The sequence below is a fragment of the Oryctolagus cuniculus genome, chromosome 3 (genome assembly GCF_964237555.1).
Source record: "Oryctolagus cuniculus chromosome 3, mOryCun1.1, whole genome shotgun sequence".
Classification (NCBI taxonomy): Eukaryota; Metazoa; Chordata; class Mammalia; order Lagomorpha; family Leporidae; genus Oryctolagus; species Oryctolagus cuniculus.
Window position 1 is genome coordinate 76919637 of NC_091434.1, and position 25191 is coordinate 76944827.

The following is a 25191-nucleotide window of genomic DNA, read 5'->3' on the forward strand; positions in this document are numbered from 1 at the left end:
TAACTCTACCTGCCAAATAAATTTTTAAAAAATCCTCTATAAATAGCAGTTATATACTGATCATACATCTTAATACCTATAAAATTTCATTTTTTAAAGATTTATTTATTTATTTGAGAGGCAGAGTTACAGACAGCAGGAGAGACAGAACTCTTCCATCTGATGGTTCACTTCCCAAATGGCGCCAATGGCTGGAGCTGGGCCAGTCCAAAGCCAGGAGCCAGGAGCTTCTCCCAGGTCTCCCACATGGGTGTAGGGAACTGAGCACCTGGGCCATCCTCCATTGCCTTCCCAAGCCATCATCAGGGAGCTGGATGGGAAGTGGAGCAGCTGGGACTCAAACATTTGGGATGCATTGCTACAGGTGGAGGCTTAACCGACTATGTCACAAAATCAGCCCTCACACCTATAAAATTTCTGTAAATGATTCATTGATTGCAGGGGAAACCTCTGTGTGTGATGTATACATCCAACATACAAAATGGGTAATTCTACCTTGAAATTGTAACATGGAGCCAATATGCTGGATTTATTCTCATAGCTACCAATAAATAAATATAATTCAAAAGAAATTCAAAAGTTTAAACAGAATCCAAATCTTTCCCCATACAGCCTTTCCTGCAGGAAGCTGAGCATTCCAAACTGTTATATTGATTTTAGAACCATGCTACTAAGAATAGTTTTCAACTCCTCCCCATTTATGCCAGAAAATAATAGTCTTTACTTTGTGATTAAGCTGTCAAATAGATAAAGGAGGCTGAAAATAAAAATATAGGTTTATTTTAAACATTTTATAATGGAACTCTATATAATGAGACCTATGTTAATAACTTCTGAGACAAACATTTTTTTGAAACATTTCATGCATTCACTGCATTTGTATTTTCTGGTATGTTTGTTAAATCAGTATCATTATCACATAGTCACACTTCATAAATATTTGAACTTGAGGTAAAAAAAATGCATATTCTCCCACAATTGCAGTTAAGAATACTTTTCTCTCTCCACCTACATACAACTCTGTAATGATGTCCACATTTGCTTTTTCAAAGTTTCTGCTGTGACCACTGGCAGAAGCAGCAGAGCAGAACAGATGGTCTGTTGATTTGAGCAGAGAAATTCTTTGGCCCTTATTTAATTCAGAAGTTCTAGCCAATCTGCTCAGGAGAGTCTAATGAGAGAACATAAGGATGCTGCTGTTAAGATGAGGTGCATTGGCAGCATTTCTGCATTTCTTGCCATGGCTGGGCATTGTTGTCAGTTTTCTTATCTCTATAGAACCAAATAAGGATCATGTCAATAATAAAAGTGTTTTTCCATGTGGCGTAACATTTTCAAGAGGCGACTCTGTTTAAATCCTGTTACCTAAAAGGAGATTTAGAACATTGGGAACTTGGGTTTATCTGTTAACATTTGATGAGAAGTTGATAATCTTATTTGGCTAAAAAGCACTTTTGATGATCACCGAGGTTCTGCTAGGGAAGGTAGGGATGAGTAGGTTGGAGGTCATGAGCAATGCTGAAGTTCCCTTTGGAACCAGATGTTTCTTGCAGAAGTTGCCATGACCAACACCATCATTAAAGAGCCTTCCTGCTTACCCACTTCTGGGGTCTACTGCATTGATTCCACTTTATCCACACTCTTGCATGCTTTTAATTCTGTGAGAAGTTTGATGTCCGGTGGTTTCCTTTCCAACTGGTCCTGATTTCTAGAATGAAAATTTGCTTCAGGTGGTAATACAAAATGCCATTTTCTGATCAGTAGGGTTAGCAGACTCTGAACTGGGAAAATAAAAGGGGGTGAAGATGTTTGTCATGAGTTCTTTATTAGAAATTAAACTAATTGGCTGCCTGATTTCCTCTTCACTTCCTTTTTTATTGGCAGTAATATTATTTATTAGTCATGACTTCAGAATTGGCAGATGTAAGCATAAAAGATGATTGTGTAAATTCCCATATTACAGGCAATTCCTTTGTTAAAGGCAAGGATTATAGAGAAATTGCAGTTAAGCTTGTTTGGGGAATACAGCATTCAAATAAACTGAATTTCATTTTGTTAGTAACTAATGGACAACTTTCATAGCAGAGAAACTGCACTGGACAGAGCAATTCACCTGAGCTGATGAATGCCCATCACCATGCTTGAAACAGAAAGGGTGTTCATTAGTGAGGGGCTCCTGTTGAAAGAATGGCTTCACTTGACACTCACTCATTTATTTATTTGTCTGCATATAGAATTCTAGGTTAAAAATAATTTGATTTGCAAAATGTTGAATGTATGAATCTATTGTCATCCAGCATCCAGCTTTGCAGATGAAACGCTTGCAACCTGATTCCTGCTATTTGTAAGAGGTTTTATTATTATTGGTAGTAGTTTTCATTCTTTGCTCTAGAAGCCTTGTATTTTTTCTCTTATTGTTGGGATTTTGATATTTCATCAAAATATGTTTAACATTGTCTTTTTGGAGAAAATTATTCCTGCTTTGTACTTGGTGGGCTCATTGATTCTCAAGCCTGCAGCCTTTTATTCAGCTAAGAGAACATTATGTGTTTCATTATTTTCTCTCTTCTGTTTTCCCCTTCTGGGTCCAAATTTTGCCAAGCATTATGTCAGCCTTATGGCTTTGAGCAAGTTAACCTCTCACATCTTTGATCATCAATTGCATTATTATAAAGTGGAAATTATAATCACCAGGAGGCCAGCGCCCAATATGGTAATTATTTTCTCTCCTTCATATATCTTGTTCCTTTAAGCTTATCATTTTGATCAAGGCACTTGAATCTAAATATAGACTTCTGGCTCTTAAAGTGATGTCTAGGCTGTTTTTAGCATGAAGGTTATTGGACGTGATTCTGTCTTCTTCAAGGTAGCACTGCCTCATTTATGAAAGCTTCTTTGGATATTGTAGCTTAGTTATATGACAGATTCAGCACCATAGAAAAGGGTCAAAGCAAATGTGGAAATGAGAGAATGTTAAATAACAGGGTGATTCTTAGAGTTTGCTTTAATGTAGTCTATAAAGAAAGCATTGGTATCTATAGTTCAATGAATGACTCTGGATTCATCTTCCCCAAAGAACAGCTCTGGTCATGTCACTTTCCTTCTTAAAAACCTTCACTGATGGGGCTGGTGTTGTAGTGTAGCAGGTAAAGCCACTGGCTGCAATGCAGGTATCCCATATGGGCACCGGTTTGTGTCCTGGCTGCTTTATCTCTGACCCAACTCACTGCTAATAACTTGGGAAAAGCACTGGAAGATGTGAAGTGCTTGGACTCCGGCCACCCATGGGACCTAGATGAAGCTCCTAGGTTAAGCCTGGCTCAGCTCTGGCTTTTGCAGCCACTTGGGGAGTAAACCAGCAGATTAAAAGTTCTCTCTCTGTCTCTCCCTCTCTCTCTGTAACTCTAACTTTAAAATAAATAAGTAAATCATTTTTTTTTTGAAAAAAGCTTTTATCAATCTATATGCACATGATTTGTGCAACTTTTGAACTACTTAACATACTACATTGGTTTAACTTTGCACAGGAACTATGTCATATTAACCATAACTCATGTACATTGTGCATTCAGTAAATATGGTTCAATGGATAAGTGAGTGGATATGTTGTAGCCATGCTGCCTTGTAATGTTTTACATTGAGCAAAGTGGATTCACAGTTTGTTTTTTAATGGCACTGATTGGTGGCTGTTGATATTTATTCTGCTTTATTGGGATGTAACTGACAAATACAAGTTGTGTATCTTTAAGTTGTACATGTTTTCATGTAGGTATACACTGTGACAGGACTGACACAAGCAAGCCAATCCCATAACCTTATATAGTTACCTTTTTATGTATATGTGTTAAAACTCTTACAGTTGATCCTCTTCGTAAATTTCAAATATTGATTTTTATAAGTAGCTAGAAGCACTTGCTAATGACACAGGGATACTGTCAGATATTTGGGTAGGAGTTATTCAGCTTCAATCCTATTCTTGTCAAGATATTTTATGAGAAAAAAATGAAAATTAAATAAAATGCTACTGGTGACTGAAAATATTGTGCATTTTAATGACATTTCTTATACCATCTGACTTGTTCTGCCCTTGGAAGTAGTTTAAAAATACTGACATTACATGGGATTGATGGCAATAATTCTGCTGAGAATTGAAGTCTATTTCAAAATGCATCTTCTCTTCTATTTCTTTTCCACTGATGAAATTGAAAATACTGACAGCCAGTGTACTTTCTTTTGTGGTTCTCAAACTTTTTGTTCCCCCAGAAACTTTTTATTTAAGGAATACAAACTTCATGCTTTTCATAAATACAACTTGAGGAATATAGTGAGTCTTCCCACTGTAACCACCCTCCCACCCACACTCCTACCCCTCTTCCTCCTCCCTCTCCTATTCCCATTCTTATTTTTTACTAAGACCTATTTTCAATTAACTTTATACTGTTAACTCTGTACTAAGAAAAGTGATCAAAAAATTGTATTAAAAAAAAACACAACCAAGTGTTCCTCAACAGTCGAGACAAGGGCTGTTCAACGTCATTGTATCTTGAAGTGTTAATTCCACTTCTCTAGATTACCTTTTAGGTGCTCTATTAGTTATCACAGTTCAGGGAAAACATATGATATTTTTTGTCCTTTTGGGACTGGTTTATTTCACCAAGTATGATGTTTTCCAGTTTTATCCATTTTGTTGCAAACAACAGGATTACTTTCTTTTTTCTTGTTTTACTGCTGTATAGTATTCCATGGTGTATATATACACCATAATTTCTTCAGTTGATAGACATTTGTGTTGATTCCAGATCTTAGCTATTATGAATTGAGCTGCAAAAGACATAGGGGTACAGATAACTCTGTCATATGCTGATTTCATTTCCCTTGAGTAAATCCCCAGGAGTGGGATGCCTAGGTCATATGGTAGGTCTATATTCAGATTTCTGAGATACCTCTGTACTCTCTTCCATAATGGCTGTACCAGTTTATGTTCCCACCAACAATGGATTAGGGTACTTTTCCCCCCACATCCTCACCAACATTTATTGTTTGTTGATTTCTGTATGAGAGACATTTGAATTGGGGGTGAAGTGAAACCTCATTGAGCTTTTGATTTGTATTTCCCTGAAGGCTAGTGATACTGAGCATTTTTTTCATGTGTCTGTGGCCCATGTGGATTTCATCTTTTGGAAAATGCCTATTTAAGTCCTTTGCCCATTTCTTAACTGGGTTGCTTTGTTGTTGAGTTTCTTTTTCTCTTTATATATTATAGTTATTAATCCTTTATCAGTTACATAGTTTGCAAATAATTTCTCCCATTCTGTTGGTTGTCTCTTCACTTTGCTGACTGTTTCTTTTGCAGTGCAGAAGCTTCTCAATTTGATAGAATCCCATTTGTCAATTTGGCTTTGATTGCCTGTGCCTCTGGGATCTTTTCCAAGAAGTCTTTGCCTGTGCCAGTGTCTTGCAGGGTTTTCCCAGTGTTCTCTAATAATTTGATGGTATCAGGTTATATTAGATATTTAATCCATTTTTGAGTGTGTTTTTGTGTAAGATGGAGATCCAGTTTTCCCAGTACCATTTATTGAAGAGAATGTCCTTGCTCCAGGGATTGATTTTAGTTCCTTTGTCAAAGGTAAGTTGGTTGTAGATGAGTGGGTTGATTTCTGGCATTTCTGTCCTATTCCATTGGTCTATCAATCTGTTTTTGTACAAGTACCAGGCTGTTTTGATGATAACTGCCCTGTAGTATGTCTTGCAATCTGGTATTGTGATGCCCCTGGCTTTGTTTTTATCCAAAATGGCACCTGCCCTCTCTTGGCTAGTTATAGGACACAGGTGCTGGGTGGTTGGGGAGAGAGAAATATGCCCCCTTTTTTGTCCTTTAGGTTGGCAGGTACACTGTCCCCCACAGGGCTGCAAACCAGACCGCCATCAGGCTGCCCTCAGCTTTATTGCAAGTGGCTTGAGCTGCGGCAGTCTGGTTTCACCTCACTTCAAAGCTGGTGAAAGGGCTCTTAGCTGCTGAGGTCTTAAGTTGCGTGTGTCCACACCCTCCATGTTGTTCCACAGTGTGCTTCTCATTTGCACGGAGTTTCCTCTGCTGTTTTCTCCTTAACTCTTCTCTGAGACTATGTTCTCTCCACTTGGTTTTAACTATCCAATGTACTTTTAAAATTTTATTTATTCAGGGAGGGAAGGAGAGAAGGAGAGAAGGAGAGACACAGAAACAGAGTCAGACAGACAGACAAAGCTCCTGTCTTCTGGTTCACTTCCCAAATGCCCACAATGGCCACAGGACTAGGTGAGGGCAAAAGCCAGGAGCCAGAAACTCAGTCCCTGTGTGAGTAGCAGGAACACAATTACTTGGGACATCACTTGTGCTTTCCAGTGTCTGTATTAGCAGGGAGTTGGAATCAGGAGCTGGAATCTTGAATTGAACCTGGGTACTCAACTTGCAATATGGATATCTAAAAAGCAAGATGTGGGGCTGGCGCTGTGTGTAGTGGGTAAAGCCTCTGCCTGCAGTGCTTTTCTCTCTGCCTCTGCCTCTCTGTAACTCTGCCTTTCAAATAAATAAATAAATAAATAAATAAATCCTTTTAAAATCAATATGAAGAAGTATAGGATAAGGCATTGTATGGAAGTTTATTATATATGGCTGAAAATATGTGGTAGAAGATCAGCCATAATCTTGTGATTTCAGTGAATAGGATGACAGATTTGTTGCAAGTCAACATATTCCTTTGTATTTTGGCAGTAATGATGATTGTACTTAAGCTTTCTGAGGACTTTTGAATTGTAAAGATTTGTTCTCAGTCATCCTTCTGAACAATATACAAATTCAGAAAATGAGTATATTTTTGAGTTATATATTTATTTTTTTACCCTTGTAACTGGATAAATACTTATAGACCATTTTAAACTTAATTTTATACATTAGGTAGAAGCCCTGAGAGTTAGTAGAGGACCTGGGACTAAAAGTCAAGTCTTTCCACTTAATTATAACAGTATTAAATTCTAACAATATTAGCAAAAAAACAACACACTATTATTGCATTAGCCTACAGTTGGGAAAAAGTTTTGGATCCCTAACGTAATTTATTGACTACTATGCTGGAAGTGAAAAACAGTAGGATTATAAAGTTCAAAATTTGTTAAGTCAGGGGCCGGCACAGTGGCGCAGTAGGTTAATGCCCTGGACTGAAGCGTTGGGATCCCATATGGGCACCAGTTCGGGACCTGGCTGCTCCACTTCCAATCCAGCTCTCTGCTATGGCCTGGGAAAGCAGTAGAAGATGGCTCAGGTCCTTGGGCCTTCACCCATGTGGGAGACCCGGTTGAAGCTCCTGGCTCCTGGCTTCCGATTGGCGCAGCTCCAGCCATTGAGGCCAGTTGGGGAGTGAACCATCAGATAGAAGACCTCTCTCTCTCTCTCTTTCTCTCTCTCTCTCTCTGTCTCCTTTCTCTGTGTAACTCTGACTTTCAAATAAATAAATACATCTTTTTTAAAAAAATTTGTTAAATCAAATCATTGCAAGCCAGGGACTTTGTGTGGGTGTGTGTATGTGTGCACATAGCATATATTCTTTCCCATTACTACTATAAAGAAACTGAAGCATTGAGAAAGTAAGATGCTTGCTCAGGATCACATTCTCATTAAGTATCAGAATTGGGATTCCAATTCTGGTCATCTGACTTTAAAGCCTGTCAGTGAAACCCAGAAATGTGATCAACTTTGGTTTCACTTTCTAATGAAGCTTTTTAATGCATACAGATTTTCTAAGACAATAAAGATTAGCTTTAAACCCAAGATCACAACACTAGTATTAGAAAAGGTTTCTTAAACATTATTTTATATCATTGTGGAGCATACCTATGTTACAATTCATAAACACAAACTTTTGTTATAGTGCTGATTAAAATGTCTTACTTGAAATAGAAATATGATGCAAATTTAAAGTTGAAGTGTACACTGTAAATTGAATGAAATGTATTTTTTTAAAAGATTCATTTATTTATTTGAAAGTTAGAGCCACAAAGAGCAAGAGGGAGAGGCAGAGAGAGAGAGAGAGAGGTCTTCCATCCACTGGTTCACTCCCCAACTGGCCTTAACGGCAGAAGGTGTGCCAATCTGAAGCCAGGAACCAGGAGCTTCTTCTGGGTCTCCCACTTGGGTGCAGGGGCTCAAGGACTTGGGCCATCTTCCACTGCTTTCCCAGGACATAGCAGAGAGCTAGATTAGAAGTGGGGCAGTCAGGACTTGAACTGGTGCGCATATGGGATGCTGGTACTGCAGGCAGTGTGTTTACCCGCTATGCCACAGCACTGGCCCTGAAATGTATTTGTTTTGCCTTTCTTGTGAGAGATGTTTCCACTGAGCATAACATTCTAGGTTGGCCTTATTGTTCTCCTAGAATTTTTATAAATTTCTTGTTCTTGTGGGGAGCAACCCGGACTGGACTGAGTTACTGGAATTAAGACTTATTCTATGCATCTGCTCTCCCACAATATGGCGCTGGGAGAGGAGAAAACAGCTTCTACGCAGCTGCCTCTTGCCAACTTGAGTGATGACCTCCAGGAGCTGATCCTGCTCCTGATTGGAGGAGAGCAGCGTACTCGGCGTGTGGGCAGCCGAGTTGGGATTGGCGGAGGAGGACTATAAAGGAGGAGAGAGACAACATGCACAAGGAACATCTAAGGGGAACATCTGAGGGAACACCTGTGCAGCCCCCGAGAGAGCCGGCCGGCGGTGTGCCGCTCCCCCGCGGAAGTGGGGAAAGTGGCCAGGGGGAACCGCCCTTCCACGGAGGTGGAAGGGATGGTAGCCAACCCGGGAAGAACCAGCAGCAAACCCGGGGAGGGCCGAGCAGACGAAAGAACAGCGCAGGGTCCTGTGTCGTTCCTCCACGAAGAGGGGGAGCGACAGTTCTGACTCCTTTTAGTTCTATTCAGAAATCAGATGTCATTCATTTTATTGGCTCTTCAAGGATTTTTTTTTTTATTCAGACTACTTCTAAGATTTCTTCATGTCTTTGTGCCTAGTAATGGTTTTCTTTACATTTCTCTGCTTCATGCATAGTGCTTCTCTCTGGCTTTCCTCAGTGCTGGAGTGTTTTGGCTATTTGAAGAACATTTAAAAATATTGTTTTTATTCCAGTTCTTTTCTACCCTTAAAACTTTGAGTCAAATATACCTTGTGCTCTTTTTCCTCTCCCTTTGCCCTTCTATTGGTGTGAATGTTTTTGTTGAGATATTCCAGTTGACTAATTTTCTCTTTGGCTGTATTCAGTATGCAGTAGGGTCATATTTTGAGTTTTGAATTACATAATTGCACTTTTCAGTTCTAAAATATCCATTTTATTCATTTTTTATTTTATTTTATTTTTTATTTTATTTTATTTATTTTATTTTATTTTATTTTATTTGATTTATTTGACAGATAGAGTTAGACAGTGAGAGAGAGAGACAGAGAGAAAGGTCTTCCTTCTGCTGGTTCACCCCCCAAATGGCTGCTATGGCCGGAGCTACGCCGATCCAAAGCCAGGAGCCAGTTGCTTCTTCCTGCTCTCCCATGTGGGTGCAGGGGCCCAAGCACTTGGGCCATCCTCCACTGCCTTCCCAGGCCACAGCAGAGAGCTGGACTGGAAGAGGAGCAACCGGGATTAGAACCTGGCGCCCATATGAGATGCTGGCGCCGCAGGTGAAGAATTAATCAAGTGAGCCACGGCACCGGCCCCCATTTTATTCATTTTTATATATTAAGTTCTTTGTGAGTTTTGCCATCTATTATGTTGAACACATTAATTCCAATTATTTTGAGGTCCATATCTGGTAACTCCAGGATCTAGATGTTTTTCTGTAAGTTCTCTTTCCAACCCTGTTTCTTTGTTATCCTGTTGATTTTTAATCAAATGCTGGGCACTGTGTATAAAAATGAAGTTTTAGATCAAATAATCTTTCTCCTCAGGATATTTACTCAATTGCCCGACTGGAAAGAGAGCCTCAACCTATCCGTGAGAATAGCTCATATGGCCAAAGATATTGCCACAGGGAAGAACACTGGCTGATGTAGCTTAATGATGCAATATTTAAAGCAATGCAAATTTAAGTAGGAGGAAGGGAGGCCTTAAAAATAGCACCTCTGTCCACTCTGGCCATGAGAAGTGAGGGAGAGAATACAGATACAATGTAAGAGTGTCATAAGGAAAACAGTGACCTTCAGTGATAGTCAGGATTCAGTTATAATGACATAGAAGCTGAGAGAAGAGGTTGACTTTTGTGAGATTTTATTCATGAGTAGTTGTGAGATTTAAAAATTTAGTAAAAGCACGTTAGTAGTTGAGGCAGTGTGGATGAGGAGGTAAGAAATGATGATGAACTTGCTCTTTAGCAGAGATTATGAGGCCTAAGAATGGACACCTTGTGATAAACATCAACAGCGGGGTGAGGAGGAATTGCATAGAGATCTGTGGTGAGAAACTCAAGATAGCCTTGTTGAAACTGGAAGGAAGGAAAATCTTCTCTCTGGTACAGAGTTCTGTATTCTCTTTAGTGGTTTCAATGACCCTGTGGAGGCCAGGGGGAGTCTACATTCATGGAGGTGCTTAGGTTTCATTTTATAATATAAGAGATGAAAAGAACTTGACTTGGGAGAGCTTAGGACTTGGTATTACAATATTTATGGATATTGGGTATGAACAGTGGTGCATATAAAAATGACTCCCAGATTTCTGGCTCATGCAGCTCGATAGATTCTAGTGCCATTCACTGAGCTAGAAACAGGGGAAGAGGACTAGGTTTGGGTGGCAGATGGCAACACCATGACTTTGCTTTGGATTTTTTTTTTTTAGCTTAACGTACATTTGAGTCATCCAAATGGGAATATCAAATAGCCAAGGAAATACTTTGCTTCACAGAGATATCTGTACAAGAGATAGAAATTTGCAAGCATCTGTCTATAAAGTGGTAGTAAAATCTTGGGTCTGAATAGGTTGGCCAAAAGAGAGGATAGCCAGCAATGTCAACATAGTGCTGAAGAGCAAATAGAGTGAAGGATGGAGAGTGTCCATTTTGCTTAACTTTATGAAGATCGTTGATGAAAGGGTTGGATTAAGACCTTTTCAGTAGAGGTCTTAGATTGTACTTTTAGTAGTTTGCTGGCTAGAGAAAGAAAAGAGAGAGATTTTAGATGGAGAGGAATTTTATTATCTTTTGTTTTTAAACCAAGGTGTGGAGCTGGTATTGTGGTGCAGCAGATTATCCCACCACCTGCAATACCAGCATCCCATATTGGTGTGCTGCTTTGAGTCCCAGCTGCTCTCTTTCTGATCCAACTCCCTGCAGATGTGCCTGGGGAAGCAACAGAAGATGATCCCAAGTACCTGGGGCCCTGCCACATACTTGGGGGACACAGATGGAGTTCTAGGTTCCTGGCTTCATCCTGGCCCAGCACTGGCTGTTGCAGCAATTTAGGGTGTGAGCCAGTAGATAGAAAATTTCTTTTCTCTCCTTATCTTTGTTTCACTGCCTTTCAACTGAACTAAATAAATCTTTAGGAGCTAGCATTGTGGCCTACAGAGAAAAGCCACTGCCTGAGACGCTGACATCATACATGGGTGCCATTTGTGTTTCACTTGCTCCACTTTCAATCCAGCTCCCTATTAATGCCCTGGGGGGGGGGACCAGAAGATGACCTGAGTGTTTGGGTCCCTGCCCAAACATGGGAGACTCAGAGGAAGCCCCTGGCTCCTGGCTTCTACCAGGCCCAACCCGGGCCATTGTGGCCATCTGGGGAGTGAACCAGCAGGTGGAAAATCTCTGTATGTCTCTTCCCAATCTTTTTGTAACTCCAGCTTTAAAAGAGAGAGAGAGTGAGTAAGAGAAAGAGAGAGATCTTACATTCACTGGTTCATTCCCTAAATGGCTGCAAGAACAGGGCTGGACCTAGCCAAAGTCAGAATAGCCTGGAACTCCATCCAAGTCTCTCACATGGATACAGGGGCCCAAGCACTTGGATCATCCTCCACTGCTTTCCCAGGTGCATTAGCAGGGAGCTGGATTGGAAGCAGAGCAGCCAGGACCCAAACTAGTGCTCATATGAAATGCCTACATCACAGGCAGTTTATGCCACACTGGCAATCCTTGAAAAGTTTGTATTTATATTATCATTATGTTTATGTAATATATTATGCATCACTACATATAATACTGTAGGAAAATGCTTAATCCTCTTATTTCTTTAAAACTATTTATTATTTCTCTCTGAGAAGTAATAATAAAGCTAATATTTTCTCTCCTCATCTTCTCTTTTGTACTGACTGATTTTAGCATTATAAGATAAGTTACTTAAAATTATTGTGTGATTTATCAGTTTTAAATCATCTTTTGGCCCTTACTTACTGAGAGTCAGCTGATATACTGTGTACTCCCATTCTTCCTTCTCCAGGTTGTCTTCTTTCTTATCAAAAAGTTTTATAATTTCTATATTTTATGGATTATATTATTTATTTTTATGATAAAACTTCATATTTATGCATGATTGAAATTTAGTCCCATAATTCTTTTCACTCTTTTTTAGCCATCTCTTAGATGTATCTTTTAGTAAATTACTCAAGAAGATCCCATGAGAACAAAATTTGACATGTTTGTAAAATGTTGAACAGTGTTGCCTTTATAGTTAATGTTTGCCTGAGTTGCACATCTCATCGATATTTTCTTTCTTCACGGAATTCATTAACTTCACCACATTCAGTGGAGTAACTAGAAGGCAATGTTGTCTGCTGTTGTGGGATGTTGGTGTAGAGAACTAGGATATACCACCTGCCCTACATGCTCACCCCTTAATAACCCACTAGAAGTTTTTGCCTTGCTGTCCACAGGACTCCAGTAATTTCACGAGGCAGTCTTAGTGTTGACTATTTGCTTGGGAAATTGTACGAGCTTTCAGTATGTCTTTTATTACAGAAAATTTTTCTTATATTTTATCTTGTGTGTTTCTTGTTTTCCGGGGTTTTGATTTTCTTCTGTGAGGACTTCAGTTACATGAACTTAGATCTCCTTTACTTGTTTTTACATCTCTATTTCTGTCTAATGCTTCTTAAGTTTCAAACACTTTTTCTGCTCATGTTGACTGATTTTTTCCTTGTTTGCTGTTCAACTGTGAATGCACTGTGAAGTTCAAAGTAGAGCAGCTGAGGTTTCTTCTCTTATTGCCTATTATTTTTACCAATGTGAGATTACTTATATTTTAGGTATTTTTCTAAGAGGGAGTGGGTAATATTGTCACAGGTTCTGGGTTTCCTCAGCCACTGCATTCCAGTATCAAAACTTCCTATAATTTTAAGTGGGGTATGAAAACCTTTATACTAGGATGAGAGAGTGTTGGACGATGTTCAGACTCCCACTTCTCTGCCCTGCTCTTTCTCATGTAGTTCATTGTCTCTCATCTGGTTTTTCTGAATTTGTCCTCACCATCATTTTGCTTGTGTGTGGACTCTGCCATTCTGTATGTTTTTATCACTCCAGTCCCATGGACTTCGTAGATTCTAGAAATCCTTTTGATTTATGGTTTGCTGAAAGTACCTTTCTTATCCCAACCATGTAGAAAAAGAAGAGAGTATCTTCTGTCTTAACAAAGGAAATATTCTCCTGCTTCTCTTCCTTCTCTTTTCCTTATCATTTTGATTTTAAGGGGAGTTATGAAGAAAGGTAGGCAAATTTTGGACAATTTTTCTTAAGGTCAGATTTAATTATTATGAAATTTGAAGATTGTGTAGATAAGGCCTGTATGTTTTTCTGGCCTATACTTTTATTAATTACAACTTAAGTTGCAAGATTGTATACAGGAAAACAGTTTGATGGCTTTCATATATATTTGGCCAGTTGTGCTAATTCTACCTCCCTGGCATCTTTGAAATCTTGCCTTCTTCCTGTTCTCGTCATTTCTGTTTCTCTCTTCGGCTCTTGCACATGTTCCTGGTGGTTTTTCTTGCCTTTGTGCAGCATTCTTAGAAACAATATAGTTCATCTTCCATACTGAGATGAAATTCATTTCATACCAAATATCTCTGCCCTTGAGGATGAGGTTCAACTCCTCAGCCTAACATAGAATGACCATGTCATCTGGATCCTTCCTCCCTGTATTTCCAAATTCATCTTTGTGTATATTTTTGTTTGTTTTAGCTTGGAATTACTATCATTCATGGATCTTTGGGAGAGCTTATCTGATATCTCATGGTGGAGTTAACCCCTATTTTTGTTAGTGATTCCAGCACTTTGTTTATAGCTGGTTACAAAACTTATCACATTGTTCTAAGTCTATATTTATTCTTGAGGTAAAAAGACAAAGAGAAAAAGACAGAGCAAGATAGAGCTAGAGATTTCCCAGCTTCTATTTGCTGGTTCATATCCCAAAAGCCCACAATGGCTGGTGCTGGTCCAGGGCTAGTGGCTGTTATACAATTCAGGTGTCCTGTGTGAGTGGCAGGAGCCCAATTACTTGAGCCATCCTCCCTACCTCTCAGAATCTACAATAATGGCAAACTGGAGTCAGGAGTCAGACCTGGGAGTCAAATTCAGGCACTCAAATGTGACATGTAGATGTCTTAACCATGAGGTTGGAGACCCTTACTGTTGCAAGTGTGTTTAAGTGTCCGTCTGCCTTCTTCTAGATGATATGATTGGCACTCTGCCTGTGGGTTCCACATCTATGCAGTCAATCATGAATCAAAAATATTTGGAAACAATTGTGTTTGTGAAGATGATGTGTATACATTTTGTCCTTGTCATTATTTCTCAAATGGTACAGTTTAACAACTATCTACATAGCATTTTCACTGTACTAGGAATTGTAATTTCAAGTTCACAAGAGGTTATGCATAGTTTATATTGAAATACTGTGCCATTTTATATAAGAGAATAGAACATCTAGGGATTTTGATAATTTCAGGGGGTACTGGAGCCAATCCCTCACAGACAATGAGCGATGGTTTTAGTTTGTCGCTAGGCAGGGATAAAGTTCCTAGACAGCAATTTCAGGTATAGTATTGAAAGGAGCATTTTAAAATACTTGAATGAACTCTGGCTTGGTAATATTTATCTTCACTGTAGCTCCCAAGTCATTCAGTAGTATATTTGAAAGAAAAAACAATATTACAGTTGAAATTGGTGTGAATCCTAGACATTCATGATAGTATGAAAGAACTATTAGGGGGCCGGCACCGTGGCTCACTTGGTTAATCCTCCACCTGTGGCGCTGGCATCCCATATGGGCACCAGGTCCTAGTCCCAGTTGCTCCTCTTCCAGTCCAGCTCTCTACTGTGGCCCGGGAGGGCAGTGGAGGATGGCCCAAGTGCTTGGGTCCCTCCACTTGCATGGGAGACCAGGAAGAAGAACCTGGCTTCTGGCTTCAGATTGGCTCAGCACCAGCCATAGCGGACATTTTGGGGGTGAACTAACGGAAGGAAGACCTGTCTTTCACTCTGTCTATAACTCTACCTGTCAAACAGAAATTAAAAAAAGAACTATTAGAGTAAAGGCAGAAAATGGGAAGGCTGCAAATCAGATCTAGGTCATCAAATGTGAATAAATTGATACTGTGTCACACACTTAAAGAAATGAATGGTCTTAGTAAAGTGATGTGAGCTGAACTAGAGGTTCTGATTTTAGTTCTGTGAATGTAGACAAGCTATTAATTGCCATAACAATCTATTTTAAGGTTTTTCTGAAACTGGAGTTCCCAGGACTACATTGAGATATAGTGTTCACATTGGTGATCATTAACAGAACTGTGTCAGATAGCGAAAGAATATCCAAATGTTCATACATGGAGACTATGTGTTTTTGTTCAGAATAAATCATAAGGCTAACAATTGTTGGGATGAGAAAGAGTGTTGTCTTCCATGTAATCAGAGTGACTAGTCTTTCCGCATTGAGTGTACTGTGTATGGAGAGCACTCTACTAAGTATCCTGGGAGAAACAGAGGATATAAGAGCCAGGGTCTAACCATTATGGATTCTTTGGCAATGGGTGGGAACCATGGGGGTGTGTGTAAGAAAACTAGGCCTTATGAAAGGAATTACAAAAGCAATGCATTAGTAAGTAAAGGACAAGATGTGAGCAATGTAAAGTCAAAATCTTAGAAATGTGTAAGACAAAGAATGATATAATTTAGGGGCTGGGATGACTTCCTGGTGGAATGAATTTTGATCTGCCTTCAGTGAAGATAATGAGCCTGATGAGCAATGAGTTATACTGAATGGGTACACAACAGTGTCCAGGGGGAGATGGATGGGCACAGCAGATGTGTTTTGTGTAAGGCAGGAAATTCTTTGGTTAAAAAAAGAATTTGTAGGACTTGGAAATCCAAAAATATTCTTCGACTTTACAGCTCTTTTTTTGTCTGTATGTTTCTGTATGGACAGTGTTTTGGGTGACAAGGACTTAGAAATGCTCCTGCCCTCATGAAATCTAGATTCTAAATAATATAAAGTACATACACTTAGGAGACAGCAGCTGAAGCTTGATTAAACTAGTATTTGGCAAATGATAGTGATGGTAGAAGAAGGACAGATATTGTTTGAATATGTAAAGTGAAATTAAATAATTCAAATTCTACAGGGCTCTTGAGTAAACTCAGAATCAATTTTTAAAATTATATATATTTATGGAGTAAATTATGATAATTTCATACATATATATATATAAAATTTGTAATGATCAAATCAGGGCAATTAGCATTTCCATCTTTTGAGTTGTTTCCTTTAAAGATTTATTTATTTATTTATTATTTATTTATTTGAAAGCCAGAGTGAAAGAGAGAGGGTAAAGAGAAAAAGAGATCTATCTACTGTTCACTACTGCAACAGCCAGGGCTAGGCCAGACCAAATCCAGGAGACAGGAACTCTATCTTGATCTCCCACATGGTGACGGGGACTCAAATACTTGGGCTATAGTCTTCTGCCTTCCAGGTACATTGGTAGGAAGCTGGACTGGAAGTAGAGGAACTGGGCTTTGACCCAGCACTCTAGTTTGGGATGCAGGCATCCCAAGAGGTGGCTTAGTCTGCTATGCCACAATGCCTGCTCTGAATACTAGCAGTTATTCCTTAAGTGTATTTTGATACCTGTAATTCATTCTTTTGCTGTCCCTTCTCCTCTACATTTCCTAGCCTCTAATGACCACTAAACAAGTTTCTATCTCTATGAAATCAACATTTTAGCTTCTGTATGTGAGTGAGAATATACATTATTTGCCTTTCTGTGCCTGGCTTATTAAACTTTATGTGATGTTCCATAAATGTTGTCACAAATGACAGAATTTCATTTTTTTTAAACTTTTATTTAATGAATATAAATTTCCAAAGTATGGCTTATGGATTACAATGGGTTCCCCCCCATAACGTCCCTCCCACCCGCAACCCTTCCCTTTCCCATTCCCTCTCCCCTTCCATTCACATGAGGATTTATTTTCAATTCTCTTTATATACAGAAGATCAGTTTAGCATACATTAAGTAAAGATTTCAACAGTTTGCTCCCACACAGAAACATAAAGTGAAAAATAATAGATGATTTTATAAGTGATGATGAAATCAGATCAGACCTATTGTCATGTTTAATCCCAGTGAGAGTCAAGTTGGGAATTGCTAATTTCTTCTTTTTTTTTTTTTTAACAGAAGATCAGTTTAGTATACATTAAGTAAAGATTTCAACAGTTTGCACCCCCATAGAAACACAAAGTGAAATATACTGTTTGAGTACTCGTTATAGCATAAAGCCTCAATGTACAGCACATTAAGGACAGAGATCCTATATGAGGAGTAAGTGCACAGTGACTCCTGTTGTTGACTTTACAAATTGACACTCCTGTTTATGGCATCAGTAATCTCCCTATGCACCAGTCATGAGTTTCCAAGGCTATGGAAGCCCCTTGAGTTCTCCGACTCTTATCTTGTTTAGACAAACAAATGACAGAATCTCATTTTTATGAGTGAATAATATTCTGTTATGTATTTGTGTTTGTATCTGTACCATATTTGCTTTATCCATTCACACACTGATGGACACTTCCTTGCTCCATGTCCTGGCTATTGTGAATAATGATGTAATACATGTGGAGTGCAGATGTCTCCCTGTTGTACTGGTTTCCATTCTTTTATATACCTACTCAGAGGTGGGATGACTGGATCATATGGTAGTCCTAATTCTAATTTTTTGGTTAAAGATTTATTTAATTTATTTGAAGGGCTGAGTGACAGAAAGAGCGAGTGAGAGCGAGAGCGAGAGCGAGAGAGAGAGAGAGAGAGAAAGTGATTTCCCAACCATTAGTTCACTGTCCAAATGGTTGTGATGGTTGAGGTAAGAAACCAGGAACTCCATCTGGGTCTTCCACATGGGTGGCAGAAGTCCAAGTGTTAGGCCGGTCCATCTTCCACTGCCTTCCCAGGTACATTAGCAGGGAGCTGGATGAGAAACAGAGAAGCAGGATTCAAACCAATGTTCTGATATGGGCTGCTTGTGCACCAGGCAGCAGTTCACCTGCTGTGCCACCATGCTGGGCTCCTTAATTTTAGTGTTTTGAGGATGTTTCATACTGTTTTCTATAATGGCTGTGCTAGTTTACATTCCCACCAATCAAATATGAGGTCTCCTTTCTCTGCATCCTTGCTAGCATTTGTTGTTTGATTTATTACAGCTATTCTAAATGGTATGAGATAATATCTCATTATGTAAAATGCCTAACACTTAGTAAGTAATTGATATACTTGCTGTTTCACCCTCTCTTTCTACCTCTCAATTCTAAAGATAACTGATGCTATGAAAAGGGAAGATCCTTGAATGATGCATTCAAAATGAAACTTTCAGGAGAACTGTGAATTCACTTGGCCGTGAATGATCAGTGGGGCTTAAAGAGCTAATGAACATTATGAACAAAGAGGTGGAAGCAGAGAACATGTTTTGAGGAGTTTCAGCAAGTTCTTGAAGTTGAGTGGGAGGAGAGGTTTGGAACCTTGCACTTCTCTGGAACCTATGTAGCATTCCTCTTCTGCCCAGATCCCAGCTTGTACACTGTTTGACTAATTGTTTTCTGTGTTGCCATGCTTCAGATCCTCAGGTAAGCGAGATCAGGAGTTGATTAACTTTGAATTTCCCATAGTGGATAGTGTAGGAATTTACATGGGGTAAGGCCCTCAATATGTTATTTATTAACTGGGTTAATAAAACAAATACTTAGGTACATCAGAAACAAAGGCTGATTAAAGATGATTTTTTTTGCTAATATTATATATCAAATTTCACAGTACAATGTTAGAATGATATTGGAGAGGAAAACGTTGGACTTTATTAGGGCCAGATTATGTTTTCTCCCTGGCTTATTGATGTTAATGACTGTGGCTTTAGCTGAGCTCTTTTGCAGTATCTACTTCTTTCTGACGCCATTTCTTAGCTGTCTGTTCTTCTGGTCTTAGTTTCCTCAAATATTGGATGGCTGGTGCTTACCTCATCGAGTTGTGAAGTTAAATGAAAACTACCCCAAAGCAGGTATTTGGCGTAATGGTAGTGACTCTGATTAGAGCTCCTGCCTCCTACATCAGAGTAACTTGGTTTAACAATCAGCTTTGGCTCTTGACCCCCACTCTTTGCTAATGCAGACTCTGCAAAGCAGCAGGTCATGGCTCAAGAGGTTGAGATCCTCCCACATACATGATAGACCTGGACTGAGTACCTGCTACCTGAATTCAGTCTGGCCCAACTTCTGGCCATTGTGGGCATTTTGGGAGTAAATCCGTGAATGGGGCCTCTCTCTATTTCTCCTTCTGCCTCTTAAAAAAATCTATAAAAAAACTAGCTCAGTATTTGGAACATATTGAGTGCTTACATGTATGTTGTTCATGATCATAATAATACTTACTTCTATTATTCTTAATGACACACATGAACACATGAATATATAAATATTTTGGTGACAAAATATACTCCTGTTCAAGAAATAACTGAGAAATAACGTAAATAATATATAGTGCTATTAAATAATATTCTCATATTAAAGAAAAATCTCTGTATGTGTGAATTTGATTTTTGGAGATACAAGTCCTACCTTTGATCTTCAAGGAGAATGAGTCTTAGACTTAATTCTCTGAAGTGAAAGGAGTCCTTTTTACTTTCTTTTTTTTTTTTTTCAGCATCTTATCTGGGCTATTCCAGGCCTTATTCAAGGTTTATTTCCTTGATCCTCACAATAGTTCTGAGTATTAATCTGAGTTTTCTATTCCCATTATAGAGCTGAAGAAATTAAGGCTCAGTTGACAAAGTTAGGGAGGAGCAAGTGACTAACAATGATTAAAAAAAGGATAGGCTAAGGAATTTTGAAACATAGCACGGGAGTACAATAAAGCATAGTCATTAGGGACACTTGAAAAGGATTAGTGGAAAAGGAGACCCCCCACCCCGTCCAGAATGCACATGCCATCTCGTTAGTCTCTTCCTGTGTTGACTATGAAAAGTTCATGGTTCATTTTTCAAAACCTTTATGGCTACATAAAGTCATAATTGCCAAATTTTGTTCTTTGTGATTTTATTGAAGATTTGGAACTTGAGTTTTCAAGTGTTCCAAAGAGATAAACTATCTCACTTCAACAGTTAGTTGTCTGCCAAGTGTCTTTTAAGCCAATATAGAGCAAGCATACTTCACTCTAATAAATAACAGGATTTGGACATTGTTTTGAGTTAAATAATTTATTTCATTATCAGGCTTGATAGTATTATAGAGAAACAACATTTCTAATTTCTCAGTTGCTTACAATTTAAACACAGAGTCAGCTTCGAGACCTTTACTCTTTATCTACATCAGTTTGCAAGGTCTGTGTATTCTTTCCCTCAGTCACTTTTCAAAGCAAATATCATTTCTTCCTTGAAGCCTACCCTGATCTCATCTGTAATGGGTAGTTTTTGAACTTTGGTGAACCGCTGATATTTGACATTTAATCAGTTTTTCTCAGCTAATACTGAAACAGTGCCAAATCTTAATCAATGGTACTTGGCATGTAGTGGATGCTTTGCTTAATGATTTAGTGAAATGAATTGCTTTGATTATGATGGAAACCTAATAGGGTATTAGAGACCAGAGACAACACTTTGTCTAAATTAAGAATAGAAGAATAAAAAAAGCCAAACATTATGGATAATTTTCTTAAAATTGTATAATTACCATGGGATTTCTTATTGTTGGTTTGCCACAAAATGGCTCAAAGTTAGAGCAGGATCTTTTACTTCACAAATGGTAACCCCATGCCTGTATTCATAGGATTTTGTAAGCACTTTTCTTTTTTTTTTCTTTTTTTAATTTTTATTTATTTATTTTTTTGACAGGCAGAGTGGACAGTGAGAGAGAGACAGAAAGAAAGGTCTTCCTTTATCATTGTTTCACCCTCCAATAGCTGCTGCAGCTGGCACGCTGTGGCAGGCACACCTCGCTGATCCGAAGGCAGGAGCCAGGTGCTTCTCCTGGTCTCCAATGCAGGTGCAGGGCCCAAGCACTTGGGCCATCCTCCACTGCACTCCCTGGCCACAGCAGAGAGCTGGCCTGGAAGAGGGGCAACTGGGATAGAATCCGGTGCCCCAACTGGGACTAGAACCCTGTGTGCCGGCGCCGCAAGGCGGAGGATTAGCGAATTGAGCTGCGGCGCCGGCCAGTAGTTTTCTTTTAAAAGACCACAATAAACCTAAGTAAATAAGGAGCAAATTAATGTTCCAAACTAAATCTTTCAGTGATTTTTAAAGTTATTCAGTCTATTCCCTTACCCCTGCTCCCACTTCCATTTTAAAGGATTGAAGGGTTGGAGGTTTTGTAATTCAAAGTAGGGAAACTTGAAGTTGTTTCTCTGTCTCTTGAGAAATTTGAGCTCAGCATGGGTATAAAACACACTCAAGTGTGAAGCAGTAAAGTGAGCCCTTCCTGGTAGCAATCTAGATAATGAAATGGAAGGTTTGTATCTAGGTGGCTGAGAATATTCCATTTTGCCTTGTTACCACAACAGTCATGTTGTAGTGTAGATGTTAGGAGGAGCTCCTCTTCTGCCAAAGGCAGTGGGTTACTGGGTGGGTTATGGCTGAGGAGCACTGAGTAGGTTTAGTAAAACTTGTCAAGCTGTCCATCTGTCAAGAGGGGATATCCCCAGTGTAAAAATTCACGCTAATTTTAAACATTGCAATACTACAGTACTTTTTGCCATTTTGACCATTTTCTCAAAGAAAATTTTCTTTTTAGCCATCAATATTTTTTAACTGTGAATCACCTCTGACTCCCTAAATACATTATAGTACAATGCAGCGTGCTTATTAAAATTTTGAGATACTTTGAGAAGTGACTATTTTTAAAAATCATTTTAATGAAATAAAATAAAAAAATGACACATCTCTGTGCTTTTGAAAAATGCTAGTGCTTGAAATTCATGTTATAGTTTGATTGCCCTCCTTTGTATTTAATAGTAGTATTTAAGTTGATTGTCAATATGATGATTAACAGGTAATATTTAACAGTATGTGACCTCCGTGATAGCTGCAAAGTCTACAGTGCAGAAATTCTATCTATTTAGGAGATGAAATGTATGAATATACATTAAAATCTTTTATTATATCATAAAAATTTAAATTAGCACTTGCTACAAATTCTAACTTTATAATTCCATTGTGCTTCATGTAATATATGTCAAATAATCCACTAATCAATTTTATGAATAGCATAAGTAAATGTAGTTCATTTACATATGTATATACTTTAAATAGACCAATGTAAACAGTTGCTTATCTGCCATATGTTGAAATTCGTTAGTATAGACATAACCACCTTGTCAACAAAGATGGCATTGAATTGCACTGTTTTGGAAAAAAAGTTAAGCGAACTAGATGCCTGTTAATCTGGTTCTTTAAATATCATAAACAAAAGTATCAGAATGTGTTTCCAAGGACAAAGGCGAAATTTTCCGGGCTTTGATTGGTCACTGCCTTGTCCTGTCCCACAGCCATCCTTAATTGGCTTTGAGTCGATTGGAATCACATAAGCAGGGTGACATTTATTACTTCCCTGGTTGTTTCTTTGCACTGAGCCCTGAGATTCCCAAGGAGTAACCGTTAAAGATTTCTTTCATTTCGTCTATGACCTGCAAGGGGAAATCATTCTCAGAAGAGCAGGCATGAGTTTGAGTGCAAGAAGAGTGACTCTGCCTGCAATAACACCACTAGTTCTACAGAAAAGGGTATGTGCCTTCTTTCCCCTTTTTCTCTCTTCATTTCTCTTACTTTTTTGGTTACTGTGTATATATTAATATGTTGGTAGCTTTAGTTTCATATTCTTGAGAGAGGCTGTATAATTCACTGAGGCTATAAGTAACCAAAAGATATATTATTGGCATTGAACTGGGGAAAAATTCTGTGCTAGAACACGGCTATAGTAAGAAAAAAAAAAAAAAAAAACTCCATGTGAAAATAGTTTGGTCTCAATTTCAGGTCATTGTGATTTAGAGTCTGTTGAAGCTTTTTGTTTTGTTTTGTTTTGTTTCTTCTGCGACTTCAGGTCTCTTCCTGTAGTTCAACAGAAAATCTGCTTGCAATTATGTTTTATATTTCTTACTGTGGAATAGTTTCATTTCGTATAATTCTTCATACATCTCTCTCTTTACTGTTGAGTGGACTGTGTAGTTGTTTTACTGTTTAGGTGTCACCAACTTATTACCCTCAAATTTTTATCTGTTTCTATTGATTTTATCCCTATCTTCTTAAGAAAAACTTTCCATTAAATTCCTTTCTGAAAGGGTTTCTGTTAATTATTAACACAATCAATTATATGTATGAGAATATTTATTAGATGCTTTATTTAATATTTTTATAAATATTATTTTCATGTCTTACTTGTAGCATTGCTTTTATACAAGATAGTAAATACGCCATATGATATGGCTATACTAAATTTCTCTTGTAAGTACACTACAAATACAAACATTGCACTGAACTCCTTAAAGAATCAAATCTGTTGCATAGAAAGGGAAGGCACTGAAACCCATTTTGGGCAATGTGGTTTTGAATGGTTTTAGTGAGAGTAGAAACTGTATTCAGCTTTTAATAGTTAACTGTTAACTATTAGTACATTCTGTTAAGTCAAAGGTCATGTTGTAATTTATTTGAAACATGAAAAATCTAACAGCTAACATGTCTTTCTTTTAAAGAAATATCTTTTTTTGTATTGTCTTTGACTTTCAAGTTTGCAGATTGCTGTTTTAACCAGTCGATCGTTTATTATTGGAGCATTTTACTTGGCATTGGGATGGCTATAAGGCAATTTTACCAACATATGTTCTTTATCTTACTTGATGCCTTTCTCTCAAGAAAATTTAATTAAAAATATTTTGCTTTGAGCTTGCGTCTTTATTTTGAATTGAAATGAGCATAGCAAGAATAATGGCAATCTAAGTTCTCTGATTTGTTGGGGGGTGTGAAAAGGTTTATTAATATATATCAGACCCATGCTTTTGAGTTTAGTGCAGTTTAGATTGACCAAGAAACTCTCTGCATGGTTTGTGTTTGATGACATATTGGTATGATAGAAAGCACACCATCTGGACTCTGTTTGGTAGCTGTGTGGCCTTGGAAAAATGATTTGAACTCTAGGAGTCTTTGCTTCCAACCCTGTACAATAATAGCTGAGAGGTTTTTAATGAAACATTTATTTTGTCTTATTTGTATCTATAATTCTGTGAATCAAATAATAATAGTTCATATTTTCATGGTCATAATAAAATTCAAATAATTTTTAAAGATAGATTATAAAACATTTTGGAATGATGCTATCATTTTCAGGAACCGTAGGCCATACATCTAGGGGAAATTTCTGTGAGTAGAACTTGACTAGGAAATGACTTCTAGTACTGATTTGTAAGTAGCAAAACGAAGTTATTTTGGAAAGCTGTGATTTTTATTGATGTTAGATCTGAGCTACCAATGATGCATAATTGTGATTCCTAATTTTTTAATAATAAGCTTCTTGTTAGGTGTTTATTACAATAATTATATAAGTCGAAGTACTCTAAGCCCGAGTCTGTGTTACTCATGTTTAGCGAGTTCACAAACTAAATGCTCATATAATTTAGCACTCTATTCTTTACTGAAATAACTCATTTGCTGTTTCTTTCTTTTGACATTTTA

At 38.2% G+C, this 25191-nt stretch overlaps 1 protein-coding gene across 7 annotated transcripts in view; it reads left to right on the forward strand.

The window, feature by feature from the left end:
• The window catches only part of GRB14 (growth factor receptor bound protein 14), a 127122-nt gene that overhangs the window by 35271 nt on the left and 66660 nt on the right, over window positions 1–25191 (forward strand). Inside the window, exon 1 of one of the 7 annotated variants that reach the window (XM_070070758.1) lies at window positions 22859–23249. The exons of 4 other annotated variants lie outside the window; for them this stretch is intronic. In XM_070070758.1, the coding sequence (XP_069926859.1) occupies window positions 23187–23249 (63 nt within the window). In that variant the 5' untranslated portion in view covers window positions 22859–23186. Of the gene's footprint in view, window positions 1–22858; window positions 23250–25191 lie in introns of those variants that run through there. 2 more of the 7 variants (XM_051848582.2, XM_017342898.3) reach the window with 2 other exon arrangements.